Source organism: Pelophylax lessonae (genome assembly GCF_965119305.1).
Source record: "Pelophylax lessonae genome assembly, chromosome: 9".
NCBI classification, from domain to species: Eukaryota; Metazoa; Chordata; class Amphibia; order Anura; family Ranidae; genus Pelophylax; species Pelophylax lessonae.
Window position 1 is genome coordinate 259966962 of NC_138776.1, and position 18788 is coordinate 259985749.

General features: G+C 40.4%; 5 protein-coding genes across 5 annotated transcripts in view; 3 read left to right on the forward strand and 2 right to left on the reverse strand.

Moving 5' to 3' along the window:
• LOC309564412 (uncharacterized protein) overlaps positions 1–18788 on the forward strand; it is a 1531146-nt gene that overhangs the window by 1198094 nt on the left and 314264 nt on the right.
• LOC309563458 (uncharacterized protein) overlaps positions 1–18788 on the forward strand; it is a 223901-nt gene that overhangs the window by 105010 nt on the left and 100103 nt on the right. The gene's annotated exons all lie outside the window — the stretch shown is intronic.
• LOC309562669 (uncharacterized protein) overlaps positions 1–18788 on the forward strand; it is a gene marked incomplete at both ends in the record, with an annotated part of 115231 nt that overhangs the window by 33588 nt on the left and 62855 nt on the right. The window lies entirely within an intron of this gene.
• LOC309563464 (uncharacterized protein) overlaps positions 1–18788 on the reverse strand; it is a 45198-nt gene that overhangs the window by 22954 nt on the left and 3456 nt on the right. Inside the window, exons 2-6 of the mRNA XM_082267855.1 lie at positions 18113–18232; positions 17568–17738; positions 17358–17481; positions 16712–16809; positions 16199–16340 (exon numbers count right to left, since the gene is read on the reverse strand). Of these exons, the coding sequence (XP_082123981.1) occupies positions 16199–16340; positions 16712–16809; positions 17358–17481; positions 17568–17738; positions 18113–18208 (631 nt within the window). The 5' untranslated portion in view covers positions 18209–18232. The remainder of the gene's footprint in view (positions 1–16198; positions 16341–16711; positions 16810–17357; positions 17482–17567; positions 17739–18112; positions 18233–18788) is intronic.
• Positions 408–14963, reverse strand: LOC309563465 (uncharacterized protein; the record flags this gene model as incomplete). The annotated part of the gene is given in 6 exon segments (XM_082267856.1): positions 408–587; positions 4639–4806; positions 4927–5046; positions 5320–5399; positions 13306–13328; positions 13330–14963. Coding segments are annotated over 6 exon segments (2205 nt in total).

The window sequence follows — 18788 nt, forward strand, 5'->3', positions numbered from 1 at the left end:
CATCTAGAGTTTAGAGTTTATAAAATGATTCTCTCATAGAAACTGAAGTAAAAAGAAAGAGGTAAAGGGATGTACCCATGTGGAAATGGCTACCTAAACTTTCTAAATAAAAAAACAGCAGCACAAGCTGAAAAGGGGAACTCGATCAGATCAAAGTAGGGCTGTACCACATGCTGTATTTTCTAATACAATAAAAAAAATTGATAAAATTGTTGTATATCTGGTCAAAGTACACAATTTTAACTATTACCATTGTTTTATAGAAGCTCCTGTCAAACATTGGATCTAAAGCTATGTCAATAGAGATTAGCAATAGTTTGCAGATGCTGTCTTAGAATACAAGGAAATGGATACTATTGTTGTATATCTGGGCAAAGTACAAAATTATACCCTTTGCCATTGTTTTATTAGGAGCTCCTGTCAAACACTAAACCCAAAGCTATGTCAATGGAGATTACCAATAGTTTGACTTTTTGACCCATGTAGAAATGGCTACCTAAACTTTCCAAAATAGAAAACAGCAGCACAAAGCTGAAAAAGGGGAAGTCAATAAGATCAACGTAGGGCTGTGCCTCATGCTGTCTTTTCTAATACAATAAGATAATATATAAAATTGTTGTATATCTGGTCAAAGTACACAATTTTAACTATTACCCTTGTTTTATAGACGCTCCTGTCAAACACTAAACCCAAAGCTGTGTCAACGGAGATTACCAATAGTTTTGACTTTTTGACATATTTGACCCATGGCATACTTTAGTAATCTAGTTAATAATTTATATAATAATAATAATAATCTAATAATAATAATAATAATAATAATCTAGTTAGTAATTTAGTAAATCTGGGCAAAGTACACAATTTTAACCTTTGCCATTTTTTTATTTAGGAGCTCCTGTCAAACACTAAACCCAAAGCTGTGTCAACGGAGATTACCAATAGTTTTGACTTTTTGACATATTTGACCCATGGCATACTTTAGTAATCTAGTTAATAATTTATATAATAATAATCTAATAATAATAATAATAATAATCTAGTTAGTAATTTAGTAAATCTGGGCAAAGTACACAATTTTAACCTTTGCCATTTTTTTATTTAGGAGCTCCTGTCAAACACTAAACCCAAAGCTATGTCAACGGAGATTACCAATAGTTTTGACTTTTTGACATATTTGACCCATGGCATACTTTAGTAATCTAGTTAATAATTTATATAATAATAATAATAATCTAATAATAATAATAATAATAATCTAGTTAGTAATTTAGTAAATCTGGGCAAAGTACACAATTTTAACCTTTGCCATTTTTTTATTTAGGAGCTCCTGTCAAACACTAAACCCAAAGCTATGTCAATGGAGATTACCAATAGTTTGACCTTTTTGACCCATGGCGTACTAAAGTGCCATCTAGAGTTTGGAGTTTAAAAAAAAATGCTTCTCTCACAGAAACTGATGTAAAAATGAGAAGGTAAAGGGATATACCCATATGGAAATGGCTACCTAAACTTTCTAAATAAAAGGGCAGAAGCACAAGCTGAAAAAGGGAACTCCATAAGTTTAAAGAAGGGCTGTGCCTCATGCTGTCTTTTCTAATCGAATAAGAAAGTTGATAAAATTGTTGTATATCTGGTCAAAGTACACAATTTTACCTATTACCATTGTTTTATAGAAGCTCCTGTCAAACATTGGATCTAAAGCTATGTCAATGGAGATTACCAATAGTATGACTTTTTGACCCATGGCGTACTAAAGTGCCATCTAGAGTTTGGAGTTTAAAAAATGCTTCTCTCATTGAAAGTGAAGTAAAAAGAAAGAGGTAAAGGGATGTACCCATGTGGAAATGGCTACCTAAACTTTCTAAGTAAAAAAACAGCAGCACAAGCGGAAAATGGGAACTCGATCAGATCAAAGTAGGGCTGTGCCACATGCTGTCTTTTCTAATACAATAAGAAAATGAATAAAATTGTTGTATATCTGGTCAAAGTACACAATTTCAACTTTTGTCATTGTTTATTTAGGAGCTCCGGTCAAACATTGGACCTAAAGCTATGTCAATAGAGATTAGCAATAGTTTGACCTTTTGACATACTATATTTGACCCATGGCATACTAAAGTGCCATCTAGAGTTTAGAGTTTATAAAATGTTTCTCTCATAGAAACTGAAGTAAAAAGAAAGAGGTAAAGGGATATACCCATGTGGAAATGGCTACCTAAACTTTCTAAATAAAAAAAAACAAAACAGCAGCACAAGCTGAAAAAGGGGAAGTCAATAAGATCAACGTAGGGCTGTGCCACATGCTGTCTTTTCTAATACAAAAAGAAAATATATACAATTGTTGTATATCTGGTCAAAGTACACAATTTTAACATTTGCTATTGTTTTATTAGTAGCTCCTGTCAAACACTAATGTCAATGGAGATTACCAATAGATTGACTTTTTGACCCATGGCATACTAAAGTGCCATCTAGAGTTTGGAGTTTAAAAAATGTTTCTCCCATAGAAACTAAAGTAAAAAGAAAGAGGTAAAGGGATGTACCCATGTAGAAATGGCTACCTAAACTTTCTAAATAAAAGGGCAGAAGCACAAGCTGAAAAAGGGGAACTCGATCAGATCAAAGTAGGGCTGTGCCTCATGCTGTCTTTTCTAATACAATAAGAAAATTGATAAAATTGTTGTATATCTGGTCAAAGTACACAATTTTACCTATTACCCTTGTTTTATAGAAGCTCCTGTCAAACATTAACCCAAAGCTATGTCAATGGATATTACCAATAGTTTGACTTTTTGACATATTTGACCCATGGCATACTAAAGTGCCATCTAGAGTTTGGAGTTTAAAAAAAATGCTTCTCTCATTGAAAGTGAAGTAAAGGGATGTACCCATGTGGAAATGGCTACCTAAACTTTCTAAATAAAAAAACAGCAGCACAAGCTGAAAAGGGGAACTGGTATATCTGGTCAAAGTACACAATTTTAACTATTACCATTGTTTTATAGGAGCTCCTGCCAAACATTGGACCTAGAGCTATGTCAATAGAGATTAGCAATTGTTTGACCGTTTGACATACTGTATTTGACCCATGAAATGAATGATACTAAACTGCCATCTAGAGTTTGGAGTTTAAAAAAAATGGTTCTCTCACAGAAACGGATGTAAAAATTAGAAGGTAAAAGGGATATACCTATATGGAAATGCCAACCTAAACTTTCTAAATAAAAAGGGCAGAAACATGGGGAACTCCATAAGTTTAAAGAAGGGCTGTGCCACATGCTGTCTTTTCTAATCGAATAAGAAAATAGCCAAAATTGTTGTATATCTAAGCAAAGTACACAATTTCAACTTTTGCTATTGTTTTATTAGGAGGTCAAACAATGGACCCAAAGCTATGTCAATAGAGATTAACAAACGTTCAATCTTTTGACCTGTTTGACCCATGGCATATATGATACTACAGTGCCTTCTAGAGTTTGGAGTTAAAAAAATGCTTCTCTCATAGAAACTGATGTAGAAAGGAAGAGGTAAAGAGATAGACCCATTTGGAAATGGCTACCCAAACTTTCCAAATAAAAAGACCAGCAGCACAAGCTGAAATGCGGAACTCCATAAGATCACTGAAGGACTGTGCCACATGCTGTCTTAGAGCATGTAGAATCTCCAAGAGTTCCGGTTTCCCATGGAGCTTCCTACAACTTCCTTAAATATTTGTACGCCCTATTCGGGACTGAGGACATGGAATTATTTATTACTTACCTGTGTCCATATGTAGAGAAGATTCTTTACTTTTCATAATCATCTCCTCCTCCTCCATAGACTGCTGATCTCCACTCACCAACGTCTCTTCTTCTTCCTCTTTAATCACAATATTGAGGTCTTTCAGTTCTTCATCCTGAACCCAAAATAAAGTACAAAAGAAAAAAAAACCCAAAAAGGAGATTACACAGAAGAATGTCATCTAAAAGCTTAGAATACATTTTTAGGTCTACATGCTCAGTCCCACCTACCTGATGATGGTGAGGGATGGTGTGACCTTCCTGTGTGGAATCCCGGGAATACAGAGGACGGGGACATCTCTCTGGTGGGTTCCCATTACTGGATCCATCTACCTGATGATGGTGAGGGATGGTGTGACCTTCCTGTGTGGAATCCCGGGAATACAGAGGACGGGGACATCTCTCTGGTGGGTTCCCATTACTGGATCCATCTACCTGATGATGGTGAGGGATGGTGTGATCTTCGGGTGAGGAGTCCCGGGAATACAGAGGACGGGGACATCTCTCTGGTGGGTTCCCATTACTGGATCCATCTGTAGGAAACACACACACTGACTGAATACATTGTTTCTATGTGTTTATCAGATGATGGGGGATCTAGGTGGACCCTCCGTACTGCTCTCTCCTTTACAATAAAGTCTCCTCTTACCCGGTGATGTGAGGGGCGGCCGATTCTCCATCATGACGTCCTTGTAGAGATCCTTGTGTCCTTCTAAATACTCCCACTCCTCCATGGAGAAATAGACAGTGACATCCTGACACCTTATAGGAACCTGACACACACAATGATACAGTCACCATCCAGACACATCCCTTGTCTGTTACTGGATAATGTCCCAGAATTCCCGGCACCGCTCACCTCTCCTGTCAGCAACTCAATGATCTTCCGAATGACATTTAGAATCTTCTTCTCTTTTCTCTCAGATGTCAGGCAGCGAGGCGGAGACGCTGTAATGGGTGATGCCTCATGAAGACAGCTGTTGGGTGTTAAAGGGTCGCCAGACATCTTCTTCACTATTTTATAATCCTGCATAAAATGAGAAAATAATCACCGACGGCTTCCCAGAATCCTCCACACCTCTCCGGTCAGGTCTGTTTTTTTAAGAGATAGGCGTGATGTCATGTGACCTCCCAGAATCCTCCTCACCTCTCCGGTCAGCAGGTAAATAATCTCCAGTGTGAGGTCCAATATCCTCTCAGTCACTTGGCTTTGGTCTTGGTCCATCCTTACCGATTTGGTCATGTGATCTATACAGAACACCCCTCTCTGTCAATAAATAAACTCATAATTATTTGAACTATACTGGGATGAAAAATGTCCCCATAATGTTCCTCCATAGTTCTCATAGGTTTCTCTTGGACCTCTTGTTGTACTATACTACAGGCCTCATGCCTATGGTCTGAAAGAAGAGATTTATTTTCAAGTGCAACTCCAACTAAAACCTCTCATTTTAGGTTTGGATAGAAGCGTTAGATCAGGCAACTCAAACTGATGTTTTATAGGCTGCACTTGGCCCTCTGACTTTACTGTGATCCTTACTGGTTTAAGAATAAAACAAATGCTTTTCCAGCTATTTTCTATGTCCATAGAAACCATAGTGTCCATCGCATTTGTGAGAGCTAAGAAAACCGAGACAAGATGGATAAATGGTTCTATATTTAGGATGTATCCGGTCTATAAACCAGAGGCTCTGGATGGACAGTTGGATAAATGGTTCTATATTTAGAATGTATCTGGTCTATAAACCAGAGGCTCTGGATGGACAGTTGGATAAATGGTTCTATATTTAGGATGTATCTGGTCTATAAACCAGAGGCTCTGGATGGACAGTTGGATAAATGGTTCTATATTTAGGATGTATCCGGTCTATAAACCAGAGGCTCTGGATGGACAGTTGGATAAATGGTTCTATATTTAGAATGTATCTGGTCTATAAACCAGAGGCTCTGGATGGACAGTTGGATAAATGGTTCTATATTTAGGATGTATCTGGTCTATAAACCAGAGGCTCTGGATGGACAGTTGGATAAATGGTTCTATATTTAGGATGTATCCGGTCTATAAACCAGAGGCTCTGGATGGACAGTTGGATAAATGGTTCTATATTTAGGATGTATCTGGTCTATAAACCAGAGGCTCTGGATGGACAGTTGGATAAATGGTTCTATATTTAGGATGTATCTGGTCTATAAACCAGAGGCTCTGGATGGACAGTTGGATAAATGGTTCTATATTTAGGATGTATCCGGTCTATAAACCAGAGGCTCTGGATGAACAGTTGGATAAATGGTTTTATATTTAGGATGTATCCTGTCTATAAACCAGAGGCTCTGGATGAACAGTTGGATAAATGGTTTTATATTTAGGATGTATCCGGTCTATAAACCAGAGGCTCTGGATGGACAGTTGGATAAATGGTTCTATATTTAGGATGTATCTGGTCTATAAACCAGAAGCTCTGGATGGACAGTTGGATAAATGGTTCTATATTTAGGATGTATCCGGTCTATAAACCAGAGGCTCTGGATGGACAGTTGGATAAATGGTTCTATATTTAGGATGTATCTGGTCTATAAACCAGAGGCTCTGGATGGACAGTTGGATAAATGGTTTTATATTTAGGATGTATCCGGTCTATAAACCAGAGGCTCTGGATGGACAGTTGGATAAATGGCTCTATATTTAGGATGTATCCTGTCTATAAACCAGAGGCTCTGGATGAACAGTTGGATAAATGGTTTTATATTTAGGATGTATCTGGTCTATAAACCAGAGGCTCTGGATGAACAGTTGGATAAATGGTTTTATATTTAGGATGTATCTGGTCTATAAACCAGAGGCTCTGGATGAACAGTTGGATAAATGGTTTTATATTTAGGATGTATCTGGTCTATAAACTAGGGTGACCAGACGTCCCCGGTGTTCCGTGAGAAATGCCTACCCTCGTCACTTCCTGTCAGGAACAGCTGAGCAGCGTAGCAGTGCGCATGCTCACAGCTCCGGTGACCTAATTGAACAGCTGAGGAGCTGAGAAGTGCGCATGCTCTGAGGGTATGACATTTTGACGGTAGTGTTTGTAACGTTAAACGGCATGAGCTGTTGCTGCGGTTACATTAAAACAGCTCGGCCGCAACATGAGTCATCTCCGCTCCTACCACTGTCACTTCCCTGATCTCGGCTAGTAAATGTAAAAGCGGCGGCGGGTGTATGTAATGTAAATCACGGAGATCTCGGCTCCGTGATCCGCTTTTACATTTAGTAGCTGACATCAGGGAAGTGACAGGGGTAGGAGCGGAGATGACTCATATTGCAGCCGAGATGTTTTAATGTGGTGATGCGTTCTAACGTTATAACACACTGCCGTGAACATTTCATACCCTCCAAGCATGCGCACTAGTAAGCGCCTCAACTGTTCACTGACGTAGGTGCACCGGAAGTGACGAGGGTAGGCATTTCTCACGGGGTAGGTTATTCTCACGGAACACCGGTTTCTGGAGACAGTTCCCGGACTGAGGATACTGTCTCTGGACCACATCTGTCCCCGATTCTGTCCCCGGATTCAGGGGCGGCGCCTATACCTATTGCTGAAAAGGTTCTGGATGGACAGTTGGATAAATGGTTCTATATTTAGGATGTATCCGGTCTATAAACCAGAGGCTCTGGATGGACAGTTGGATAAATGGTTCTATATTTAGGATGTATCCGGTCTATAAACCAGAGGCTCTGGATGGACAGTTGGATAAATGGTTCTATATTTAGGATGTATTCGGTCTATAAACCAGAGGCTCTGGATGGACAGTTGGATAAATGGTTCTATATTTAGGATTTATCTACTCTATAAACCAGAGGCTCTGGATGTTAAAGATAAAAGACGTCACAGTGAATATGGAGGAAGAGGACGAAACATGATGGGGGGGGGGGGGTTTGGGTGACTGGGTGTAAATATAAAATAATATCTTATTACCTCTGCTGCCAGTTCCAGCAATGTCTCCTCTCTACTTCCTCCCAACTCACCTTTCACCCGGAACTTCCTTTTTATACTCTGACATCACTTCCTTTCTTTCACTGACAATAAGTTAGATCACCACCTTGTGGAGAATCTGTAAACTGCAACCTCTGTTGTTTGTCAAAGCCTTGACAGACACTTTGCTGCATTGTAAAATGTCATGGCAGATGTTACTCCTGAGTTCAAACTGAATAAAAACAATGAAATGAATTTCATTTGATTTAATTTTGAAAGTGGCAAATAGCTAAAAACCCGAAGAATTAAAAATATAAATTTAAACTATATTATATTGGAAAGTGTAACTAAAGGTAAAGCTTTTTTTTTTTTTTTGGATAGAAAGGAGATGGATTAGACCCCCTGTCAGGTTTTTATTTCTGTCTGTGCCCCTGCTAGGGAGATTCCCCCCCCCCTCTATTTGTCCTGTTTACCGTTATTGTTGAAAGTGAAAGTCCCCAGAAAAGTAATAGAGTGGAAATCTTCCAACGGGGACACTAGTTCTGGTGACCTGTGTAGGTGTGTGTGGACGTATTCATTTTCCATACCCCTGAATGTTTGATCTTGGAGATGTATGTCCAAGAGTCTTTGAAAAATGTAGCCATACTCCCCACAGTTACTACCATTTGTGGTAGAGAATTTCACACTCTTGTAGCCCTTACTGTAAAAAAAAAAACCTTTGCGTAGCCTGAGGTTAAATCACTTCTCCTCGAATCGCATTGTATGGCCTCGTGTTCTCTTGCACTCCTTGTGACTGAATAGTTGTTTTTCTATGCTGAGATCACCGTTGAGGTATTTGTAAATCGCTATCATGTCCCCTCTCAGGCGTCTCTTCTCTAGGGAGAATAAATCGAGTGCTTGTAATCGCTCCTCATAATTTAGGTCCTCCAATCCCCTAATTAGCTTAGTTGACCTTCTTTGGACTCTTTCCAGTTCCAGCACATCCCTTCTGAGGATTGGCATCGTCCAGAACTGGACAGAATACTCCAGATGTGGCCAGACCAGAGTTTTAAAGCCTATATAATAATAATAATAATAATAATAATAATAATAATGAAGCGAATGGGCTGTCTTATGTGTGATCCACGAAACGACATGCAAATCGCTCAACCAAAATCGATATGTGAAAGTGTGAACGCAGCCTAAAATGTCAGCTGGCACACGTGTGGACCTGGAGCTTCTGGATTTTTTGTATGGATCATAAAACATCAATGGGTGACTCTCTATGAAGTGAGCACATTACAATCACCGATCATCAAAGAATTATGGTTATTTGTATATAACATGGCCTAAGTCAGAACTGTGGAAAAAGTCGGGTTTCCTTATTTATTTTACAAAATCAGAATAACAAATGAACACGCCACGCTTCAAATGTTTTAATAATTGTACACGAACAGCCATTTCTTTTATCAAATGCAACAAAAGCAGTATCCAATATCAACTCATAAAAGAGGTCCATTGATTACAGAAAAGTCCTGATTGGATTGGATATTCTTGGATTTTTCTTAGCTTTGTACTGTCATTGCATCTTTGTTGTGACCCCATACAAAGAAATTGAGGGTGCTGCTTTAGGCTCCAGTGGGTCCTCATCTGCTATCAACCGTTGGGAGTGCAGGCAGGGAAAGGGCTCATCTCAGCCCCATGGAAATCCGTAAGGAAAGAAAGGAAATCCCAAGGGCCGCACATCACACAAAATTCGTGTACTAAGAGTAGAAGCAGCCTCAACCTAGACTCTGTCCAGGCCACGTCCCGATGCGTTTCGTCCAGGGCCAATATGTGTCAGGACATGCAGGGCCGCTGATAGGGGGGGACCACCAGCCCTCTTGTAGGGGGCCCGACCACACAGGGGGGCCCACACAGGGAGGGAGATTAGTGATGGACAACAAATACAGAAATCTTCCTCCAGCACCTGAATCTGATCTCTGTCCCTCTCCCTGCTATCAGCTTTTATCTGCTGAGAAAGAGACAGTTGTCCCTCACTAATCCCCCTCCCTGTGTGGGCCCCCCCTCCCAGCACAAACTCTGCTATCTCTGCTGAGGAGTTTATTTGTAACTTTGTTTCTCTCTCTCTGATTCTGGAGCTCCAACTGCCCAGTCTGTATATTATTTTCATCTCATCTTAATTTTTATTTATTAACATGTTTTTTTCTTTTAGATTTTGCAGGAATTATGTGAGTTATGTTATATTTGTGTCTGCTAATAGTGATTTTGTTGTAATTTTAGCTAAATATATCTTTAATATTTTCTTGGGGGGGCCCTGCTAGGTAGTCTGTACGGGGCCCCGCGATTACTAACAGCAGCCCTGAGGACATGGCCTGGACAGATTCCAGGCTGAGGCTGCTTCTACTCTTTGCAGGAGGGTTTTATCTGATGTGCAACCCTTGCAATTTCCTTGTTTTCCTTATTGCTTCTTTGTTGCTGGCATACAGTAGTTTTATGATTGCCTAGTTCTTTCCTCTTGTACAGTATTTTCATGAATGCCCATTTGTTTCCCCATGTACAGTATTTTCATGTTCCTCTTCTGTTTCCCCATGTGCAGTATTTTCATTATTGCCAGTGTGTTTCCTCATGTACAGTATTTTCACGATTGCCTATTTATTTACCCATGTACAGTATTTTTATGATTGCCCATTAGCTTCCCTATCTGTTTCCCCATGTAAAGTATTTTTCTGACTGTCCTTCTGTATTTCCCCATGTACAGTATTTTTATGATTGCCCATTTGTTTCCCTATGTACAGTATTTTCCCGATTGTCCTTCTGTGTTTCCCCATGTACAGTATTTTCATAATTGCCTATTTGTTTCCCCATGTGTTTCCCCATGTACAGTATTTTCATGATTGCCTATTTGTTTCCCCATGTGTTTCCCCATGTACAGTATTTTCATGATTGCCCATTTGTTTCCCCATGTGTTTTCCCATGTACAGTATTTTCCCGATTGTCCTTCTGTATTTCCCCATGTTCAGTATTTTTATGAGTGCCCATTTGTTTCCCCATGTACAGTATTTTCATGATTGCCCGTTTCCCCGTGTACAGTATTTTTATGATTGCCCTTCAGTGTTTCCCCATGTACAGTATTTTCATAACTGACCAAGTGTTTCCCCATGTACAGTATTTTCATGATTGCCCATTTGTTTCCCCATCTACAGTATTTTTACGATTGCCCATTTGTTTCCCATGTGCAGTATTTTTATGATAGCCTATTTATTTCCCACGTACAGTATTTTTATTATTGCCAATTTGTTTCCCCGTGTACAGTATTTTCATGATTGCCCATTTATTTCCCAGTGCAGTATTTTTATGATAGCCTATTTATTTCACATGTACAGTATTTTCATGATTTCCCATTTGTTTCCCATGTACATTATTTTTAGGATTGCCCATTTATTTCCCATGTACTGTACAGTATGTTCATGATTTCCCATTTATTTCCCATGTACAATATTTTCATGATTGCCCATTTATTTCCCATGTGCAGTATTTTTATGATTGCCCATTTATTTCCCATATGCAGTATTTTTAGGATTGCCCATTTATTTCCCATGTACAGTATTTTCATGATTGCCCATTTGTTTCTCCATGTACAGTATTCTCATAATTGGCCAAGTGTTTCCCCTTGTACAGTATTTTCATGTTCCTCTTCTGTTTCCCCATGTGCAGTTATTTCATAATTGCCAGTGTGTTTCATGTACAGCATTTTCATGACAGCCTATTTATTTCCCATGTACAGTATTTTTATGATTGCCCATTTGTTTCTCCATGTACAGCATTTTCATGATAGCCTATTTATTTCCCATGTACAGTATTTTCATGATTGCCCATTTGTTTCTCCATGTACAGCATTTTCATGATAGCCTATTTATTTCCCATGTACAGTATTTTCATGATTGCCCATCTGTTTCCCCATGTACAGCATTTTCATGATAGCCTATTTATTTCCCATGTACAGTATTTTTATGATTGCCCATTTGTTTCTCCATGTACAGCATTTTCATGATAGCCTATTTATTTCCCATGTACAGTATTTTCATGATTGCCCATCTGTTTCCCCATGTACAGTATTTTTATGATTGCCTATTTGTTTCCCCATGTACAATATTTTCATAATTGACCAAGTGTTTCCCCATGTACTGTATTTTTATGATTGCCCATTTATTTCCCATGTACAGTATTTTTATGATTGCCCATTTATTTCCCATGTACAGTATTTTTATGATTGCCCATTTGTTTCCCATGTGCAGTATTTTTATGATTGCCCATTTATTTCTCATGTACAGTATTTTTATGATTGCCCATGTATTTCTCATGTACAGTATTTTTGATTGCCCATTTGTTTCCCATGTGCAGAATTTTTATGATTGCCCATTTGTTTCCCATGTGCAGTATTTTTATGATAGCCTATTTATTTGCCATGTACAGTATTTTTATGATTGTCCATTTGTTTTCCCATGTGCAGTTTTTTTATGATTGCCCATTTGTTTCCCATTTACAGTATTTTTATCATTGCCCATAAGTTTCCCATGTGCAGTATTTTTATGATTGCCAATTTATTTCCCATATACAGTATTTTTACGATTGCCTATTTGTTTCACATGTGCAGTATTTTTATGATTGCCCATTTGTTTCCCATGTGCAGTATTTTTATGATTGCCCATTTGTTTCCCATGTACAGTATTTTTATGATTGCCCATTTATTTCCCATGTACAGTATTTTGATGATTGCCAATTTGTTTCCACATGTACAGTATTTTTATGATTGCCCATTTGTTTCCCCATGTACAGCATTTTCATGATTGCCCATTTGTTTCCCCATGTACAGTATTTTTAGGATTGCCCATTTGTTTCCCCATATGCAGTATTTTCATGATTGCCCATTTGTTTCCCCATGTACAGTATTTTCATAATTGCCCGTTTCCCCATGTACACTATTTTTATGATTGCCCGTTTCCCCATGTACAGTATTTTTATGATTTCCCATATGTTTCCCTATGTACAGTATTTTCCTGATTGCCTATTTGTTTCCCCATGTCCAGTATTTTTATCATTTCCAATTTGTTTCCCTATGTACAGTATTTTTATGATTGCCCATTTGTTTCCCTGTGTACAGTATTTTCATGATTCTCTATTTGTTTCCCCATGTACGGTATTTTCATGATTCTCTATTTGTTTCCCCATGTACAGTATTTTCATGATTCTCTATTTGTTTCCCCATGTACAGTATTTTCATGATTCTCCATTTGTTTCCCCATGTACAGTATTTTCATGATTGCCCAATTGATTCCCATGTACATTATTTTTATGATTGCATCTTGCATGTGGTTGGGTATTCTTTGCACTTCTTGCTGGATTCACATTTTATATTATAGAGAAACGGAAGAATCAGCAGGAGACTTATCAGTCTTATCACCCCTTTAATCACAAATTTTATCAAGCATATAATTGTTCCATGGACTAAACAGTTCCACCATATTTCTCACAGTCCAAACATGAAAAACTCGCTGGTGATTAAGAATTTTTTTTTTTTTTACATTTGAAACATTTCCCGCACTCAACATGAAAAAAGATGCTCGCCTGTGTGAATTCTCCGGTGTGCCTGAAGGTGCGCTTTTGCACGGAAACATTTCCCGCACTCCGAACACGAAAAAGGGCGCTCGCCTGTGTGACTTCTCTGGTGTATCAGAAGGTGTGCCCTCCGAACGAAACATTTCCCGCACTCTGAACATATATAAGGTCGGTCGCCCGCGTGCATTTTTAGGTGTCTACGGAGGCTTCCAACATCAGCAAAACCTTTCCCACACTCCGAACACGAATAAGGACGCTCACCTGTGTGAATTCTCTGGTGTGTCTGAAGGTGCGCTTTTGCGCGGAAACATTTCCCGCACTCTGAACATGAAAAAGGACGCTCGCCTGTGTGACTTCTCTGGTGTATAAGAAGGTGTGCTCTCCGAACGAAACTTTTCCCGCAATCTGGACACAGATGAGGTCGGTCGCCTGTGTGCATTTTTAGGTGTCTACGGAGGCTTCCAACATCAGCAAAACATTTCCCACACTCCGAACATGAATAAGGACGCTCCCCTGTGTGAATCCTCTGATGTCGACAAAGTTGTCCTTTTGTAGTGAAACTTTTCCCGCACTCCGAACATGAAAAAGGACGCTCGCCCGAATGAATTCTCTGGTGTCTATCTAAGTCTTGCTTGGCAGAGAAACCTTTCCCGCACTCTGAACATGAAAAAGGACGCTCGCCTGAGTGAATTCTCTGGTGTCTATTTAAGTCTTGATTGGTAGAGAAACATTTCCCGCACTCTGAACACGAAAACAGATGCTCACCTGTGTGAATTCTCTGGTGTATAAGAAGGTGTGCTCTCCGAATGAAACATTTCCCGCACTCTGAACACGAAAGGGATCTGTCACCCGTGTGCATTTTTAGGTGTCTAAGGAGGCTTCCAACAACAGTAAAACTTTTCCCACACTCCGAACATGAATAAGGACGCTCCCCTGTGTGAATCTTCTGGTGTCGACAAAGTTGTCCTTTCGTAGTAAAATGTTTCCCGCACTCCGCACACGAGAAAGGGCGCTCGCCCGTGTGAATTCTCTGGTGTCTATCTAAGTCTTGCTTTGTAAAGAAACCTTTCCCGCACTCTGAACATGAACAGGGACGCTCGCCTGTGTGAATTCTCTGATGCTTACGAAGTTCTTCATTCCGAACGAAACATTTCCCGCACTCGGAGCATGAATAAGGACGCTCTCCCGAGTGAATTTTCTGGTGCCTAAGGAGGTTTCTGTATTTAGTGAAAGATTTCCCGCACACTGAACATGACAATGAACTTTCTGTTTCGTAGCCGAAAGCAGGTTCTTTGGGATTAAATGGATCTGTTGATCTTCCTGCACTACAAGAGCTCAGATGTTTATCTGGAGGAACACTAAGTAATCTTTTAGAAAGTTCCTCAGGATTAGAGGGATCCATTGATCCCCCCAAATGATTAGGTCTGTGATTGGCTCCTGGAGAATATTGAGTGACGGTATTATAATCTGTAGACAGAATACGATATCCTTCAGAGGTATTCCAGACATGGCATCCATCTGTTGGAAAACAATATAGAAATAAATAGTATAAAGTATTCTTCATGACTTGAATTAAATGCTTCCCGCTTTTTGTAATATGACAGAAGGGCAGAGGCTCTCCCATCCCGGGTGGGCGTTATACGACGTCCTCCCAGGATTGGGCCACGCCGTGGCACGATCTGTCACCTGCTGTGTCCACCAGACACAGGGGATGACAGATCACTGTACCGGGCCACTGCCGGTACCATGTGATCACTGTGACCAATCACAATTGTACACAATGGATGGTTTCTACTCATTGTGTAGTATTGTGTTGATCTCTGTGATTGGTCACAGTGATCACATGGTTCCAAACAGACATAGCTTCCATGTATTGTTTATTATTGTGTTGATCTCTGTATTTGGTCACAGTGATCACATGGTACAGACAGACATGGCTTCTATTCATTGTGTAGTATTGTGTTGATCTCTGTAATTGGTCACAGTGATCACAAGGTACAGACAGATATGGCTTCCATTCATTGTGCATTGTTGTGTTTTTTATCTCTGTGATTGGTCACAGTGATCACATGGTGCAGACAGACCTGGCTTCCATTTATTATGTAATATTGTGTTGATCTCTGTGGTTGGTCACAGTGATCACATGGTACAGACACACATGGCTTCCATTCATTGTGTATTATGTTGTTGGTCTCTGTAATTGGTCACAGTGATCACATGGTGAAGACAGACATGGCTTCCATTCATTGTGTTGATCTCTGTGATTGGTCACAGTGATCACATGGTACAGACAGACATGGCTTCCATTCATTGTGTAGTATTGTGTTGATCTCTGTAATTGATCACAGTGATCACATGGTACAGACAGACATGGCTTCCATTCATTGTGTATTATTATGTTGATCTCTGTGATTGGTCACAGTGATCACATGGTACAGACAGATATGTTTTTTTATGCATTGTGTATTATTGTATTAATCTATGTGATTGATCACATGGTACAGACAGACATGGCTTCCATTCATTGTGTATTATTGTGTTGACCTCTGTGATTGGTCACAGTGATCACATGGTACAGACAGAGATGGCTTCCATTGATTGTGTGTAATTGTGTTGATCTTTGTAATTGGTCACAGTGATTACATGGTACAGACAGACATGGCTTCCATTTATTGTGTATTAATGTGTTAATCTCTGTGACTAACACAATAATACACAATAAATGGAAGCCATGTCGTCTGTACCATGTGATCTGTGACCAATCTCTGTGACTGTTGGTTGCCAGTGAATACCGCAGATGTCAGACATTGCATTGTATGAAAACATCAGTTGTTTCTACTTTTAGAGTTTATTACTTACTTGTGTCCATATCTAGAGAAGGTTTCTCCTGTTTACTTTCCATAATCATCTCCCCCTCCTCCATAGACTGCTGATCTCCACTCACCAACGTCTCTTCTTCTTCTTCTTTAACCTCAACTTTGATGTCTTTCCGTTTTTTATTCTAAATTCCAGAGATGATAAAATGTAATATTTGGAGACCATGCTTCCAATAATAAAAGATTACAAAGAAGAATGTCCTCTCAGAATCATTTTTGAGTTCTTTTTGCCCAGTCCCATCTACCTGATCATTAGCTGCATAGTTGTGATCTTCCTTTATGGTATCCCAGGAGTACAGAGGACCTCCATCCTCCATAGACTGCTGATCTCCACTCACCGACGTCTCTTCTTCTTCCACTTTAACCTCAGCTTTGATGTCTTTCAGTTCATTAATCTAAAACCCAAATATGACAGAATACATTTCTGAAAAGTGCAAGAGATTACATAGAGGAATGTCCTCTTAAAGCTTAGGTCTACATGGTGACTCCCATCTACCTGATGATGGTGAGGGATGGTGTGATCTTCCTGTGTGGAATCCTGGGAATACAGAGGACGGGGACATCTCTCTGGTGGGTTCCCATTACTGGATCCATCTGTAGGAAACACACACACTGACTGAATACATTGTTTCTATGTGTTTATCAGATGATGGGGGATCTAGGTGCATACCTCCCAACCTTTGAACTTCGCAATGAGGGACACTGTGTGACAATAATGAATTTTCATTCGCTATTGTAACACAATGGGTGGACTGGGGGCGCACTGCTCTGCACCCCAGGTCCACCCTTCTGATTGGGAGCCGAAGACGAGGGCAGAGCTGGGAGGAGGAGGGGCGGGCAGCAGAGATGGACGGAAGACGAGGGTGGAGCTGGGAGGAGGAGGGGGTGGGCAGCAGAGATGGACGGAAGACGAGGGCGGAGCTGGGAGGAGGAGGGGGCGGGCAGCAGAGATGGACGGGACTAGGCCTTATCGGAGACATTATCTGACAGGACACCAGCGGCCAGATTTTCCGGGACTTCAGCCCAGCTTCGCGGGACCCCCTTCAAATTGCGGGACAGTCCCGCGGATTCCGGGACGGTTGGGAGGTATGTAGGTGGACCCTCCATTCTGCTCTCTCCTTTGCAATAAAGTCTCCTCTTACCCGGTGATGTGAGGGGCGGCTGATTCTCCATCATGACGTCCTTGTAGAGATCCTTGTGTCCTTCTAAATACTCCCACTCCTCCATGGAGAAATAGACAGTGACATCCTGACACCTTATAGGAACCTGACACACACAATGATACAGTCACCATCCAGACACATCCCTTGTCTGTTACTGGATAATGTCCCAGAATTCCCGGCACCGCTCACCTCTCCTGTCAGCAGCTCAATGATCTTATTGGTGACTTCTAGAACCTTCTTGGCACTGGTTACCTCTGTTGTCAGGCAGTGAGGTGAAGGCACTGTGATGGGTGATGTCCTGTGAAGACGGCTGATGGATGTTAATGGATCTCCAGATGTTTTCTTCACTACTTTATAATCCTGTGTAAAGAAAGTAACAGATATCCCTAGAGACTTACAAAGATAATATTGATGTCATGTGACCTCCCAGAATCCTCCTCACCTCTCCGGTCAGGTCTGTGTTTTATTAATAGAGATAAGAGTGATGTCATGTGACCTCCCAGAATCCTCCTCACCTCTCCGGTCAGGTCTGTGTTTTATTAATAGAGATAAAAGTGATGTCATGTGACCTCCCAGAATCCTCCTCACCTCTCCGGTCAGGTCTGTGTTTTATTAATAGAGATAAAAGTGATGTCATGTGACCTCCCAGAATCCTCCTCACCTCTCCGGTCAGGTCTGTGTTTTATTAATAGAGATAAAAGTGATGTCATGTGACCTCCCAGAATCCTCCTCACCTCTCCGGTCAGCAGGTAGATGATCTCCAGGGTGAGGTTCAAAATCCTTTTAGTCATGTGACTCAGGTCCTTCTCCATCCTCCTTGATGTGGTCATGTGATCTATACAGGACTCTCCTCTCTGTAGACAGATAATAAACTGAGAATTATCTGGACTGTACTGGGATAAATAATGTCTGCACAGAGTTCCTCCAGAATTTTACCGTACTAGATGCTTTTAAAGGAGAACTACGGCCAAAGCTTTTTTGACTGTACTTCTCCTATGGATCACAGGAGTGCAGTTAGTTCTGCACTCCTGTGACCCGTTTTCAGCTGTCAGTGGGCTAAAGTTGGCTGCAGTCACTCAGCCGGTTACAGTCGGGATCTACCCAGCAACCTGGACTAGCAGCTGTGCTACTGGGAGACTGAGCCAGCTGCTCCCTCCCCTCCCTAGCCTGGCACTTCAGTGAGCGCTGGAGGGGCAGAGCAGAGTGCCAGTGACTGACAGTCCCAACTCTCTGCTCAGAGCGGAGGGGAGAACTGAGAGATATGCAGTGTTTGATCGCTCAGTTCTTAGTGCAGTAGCGGCTGGGGATCGATGCTGCATTTCATTACATTTAATACACAAATAAATTATGATCAATATATTTTTTTCGTTTATGGCTTTGTACTCATTTTTAAAACAGAATTAATTTACT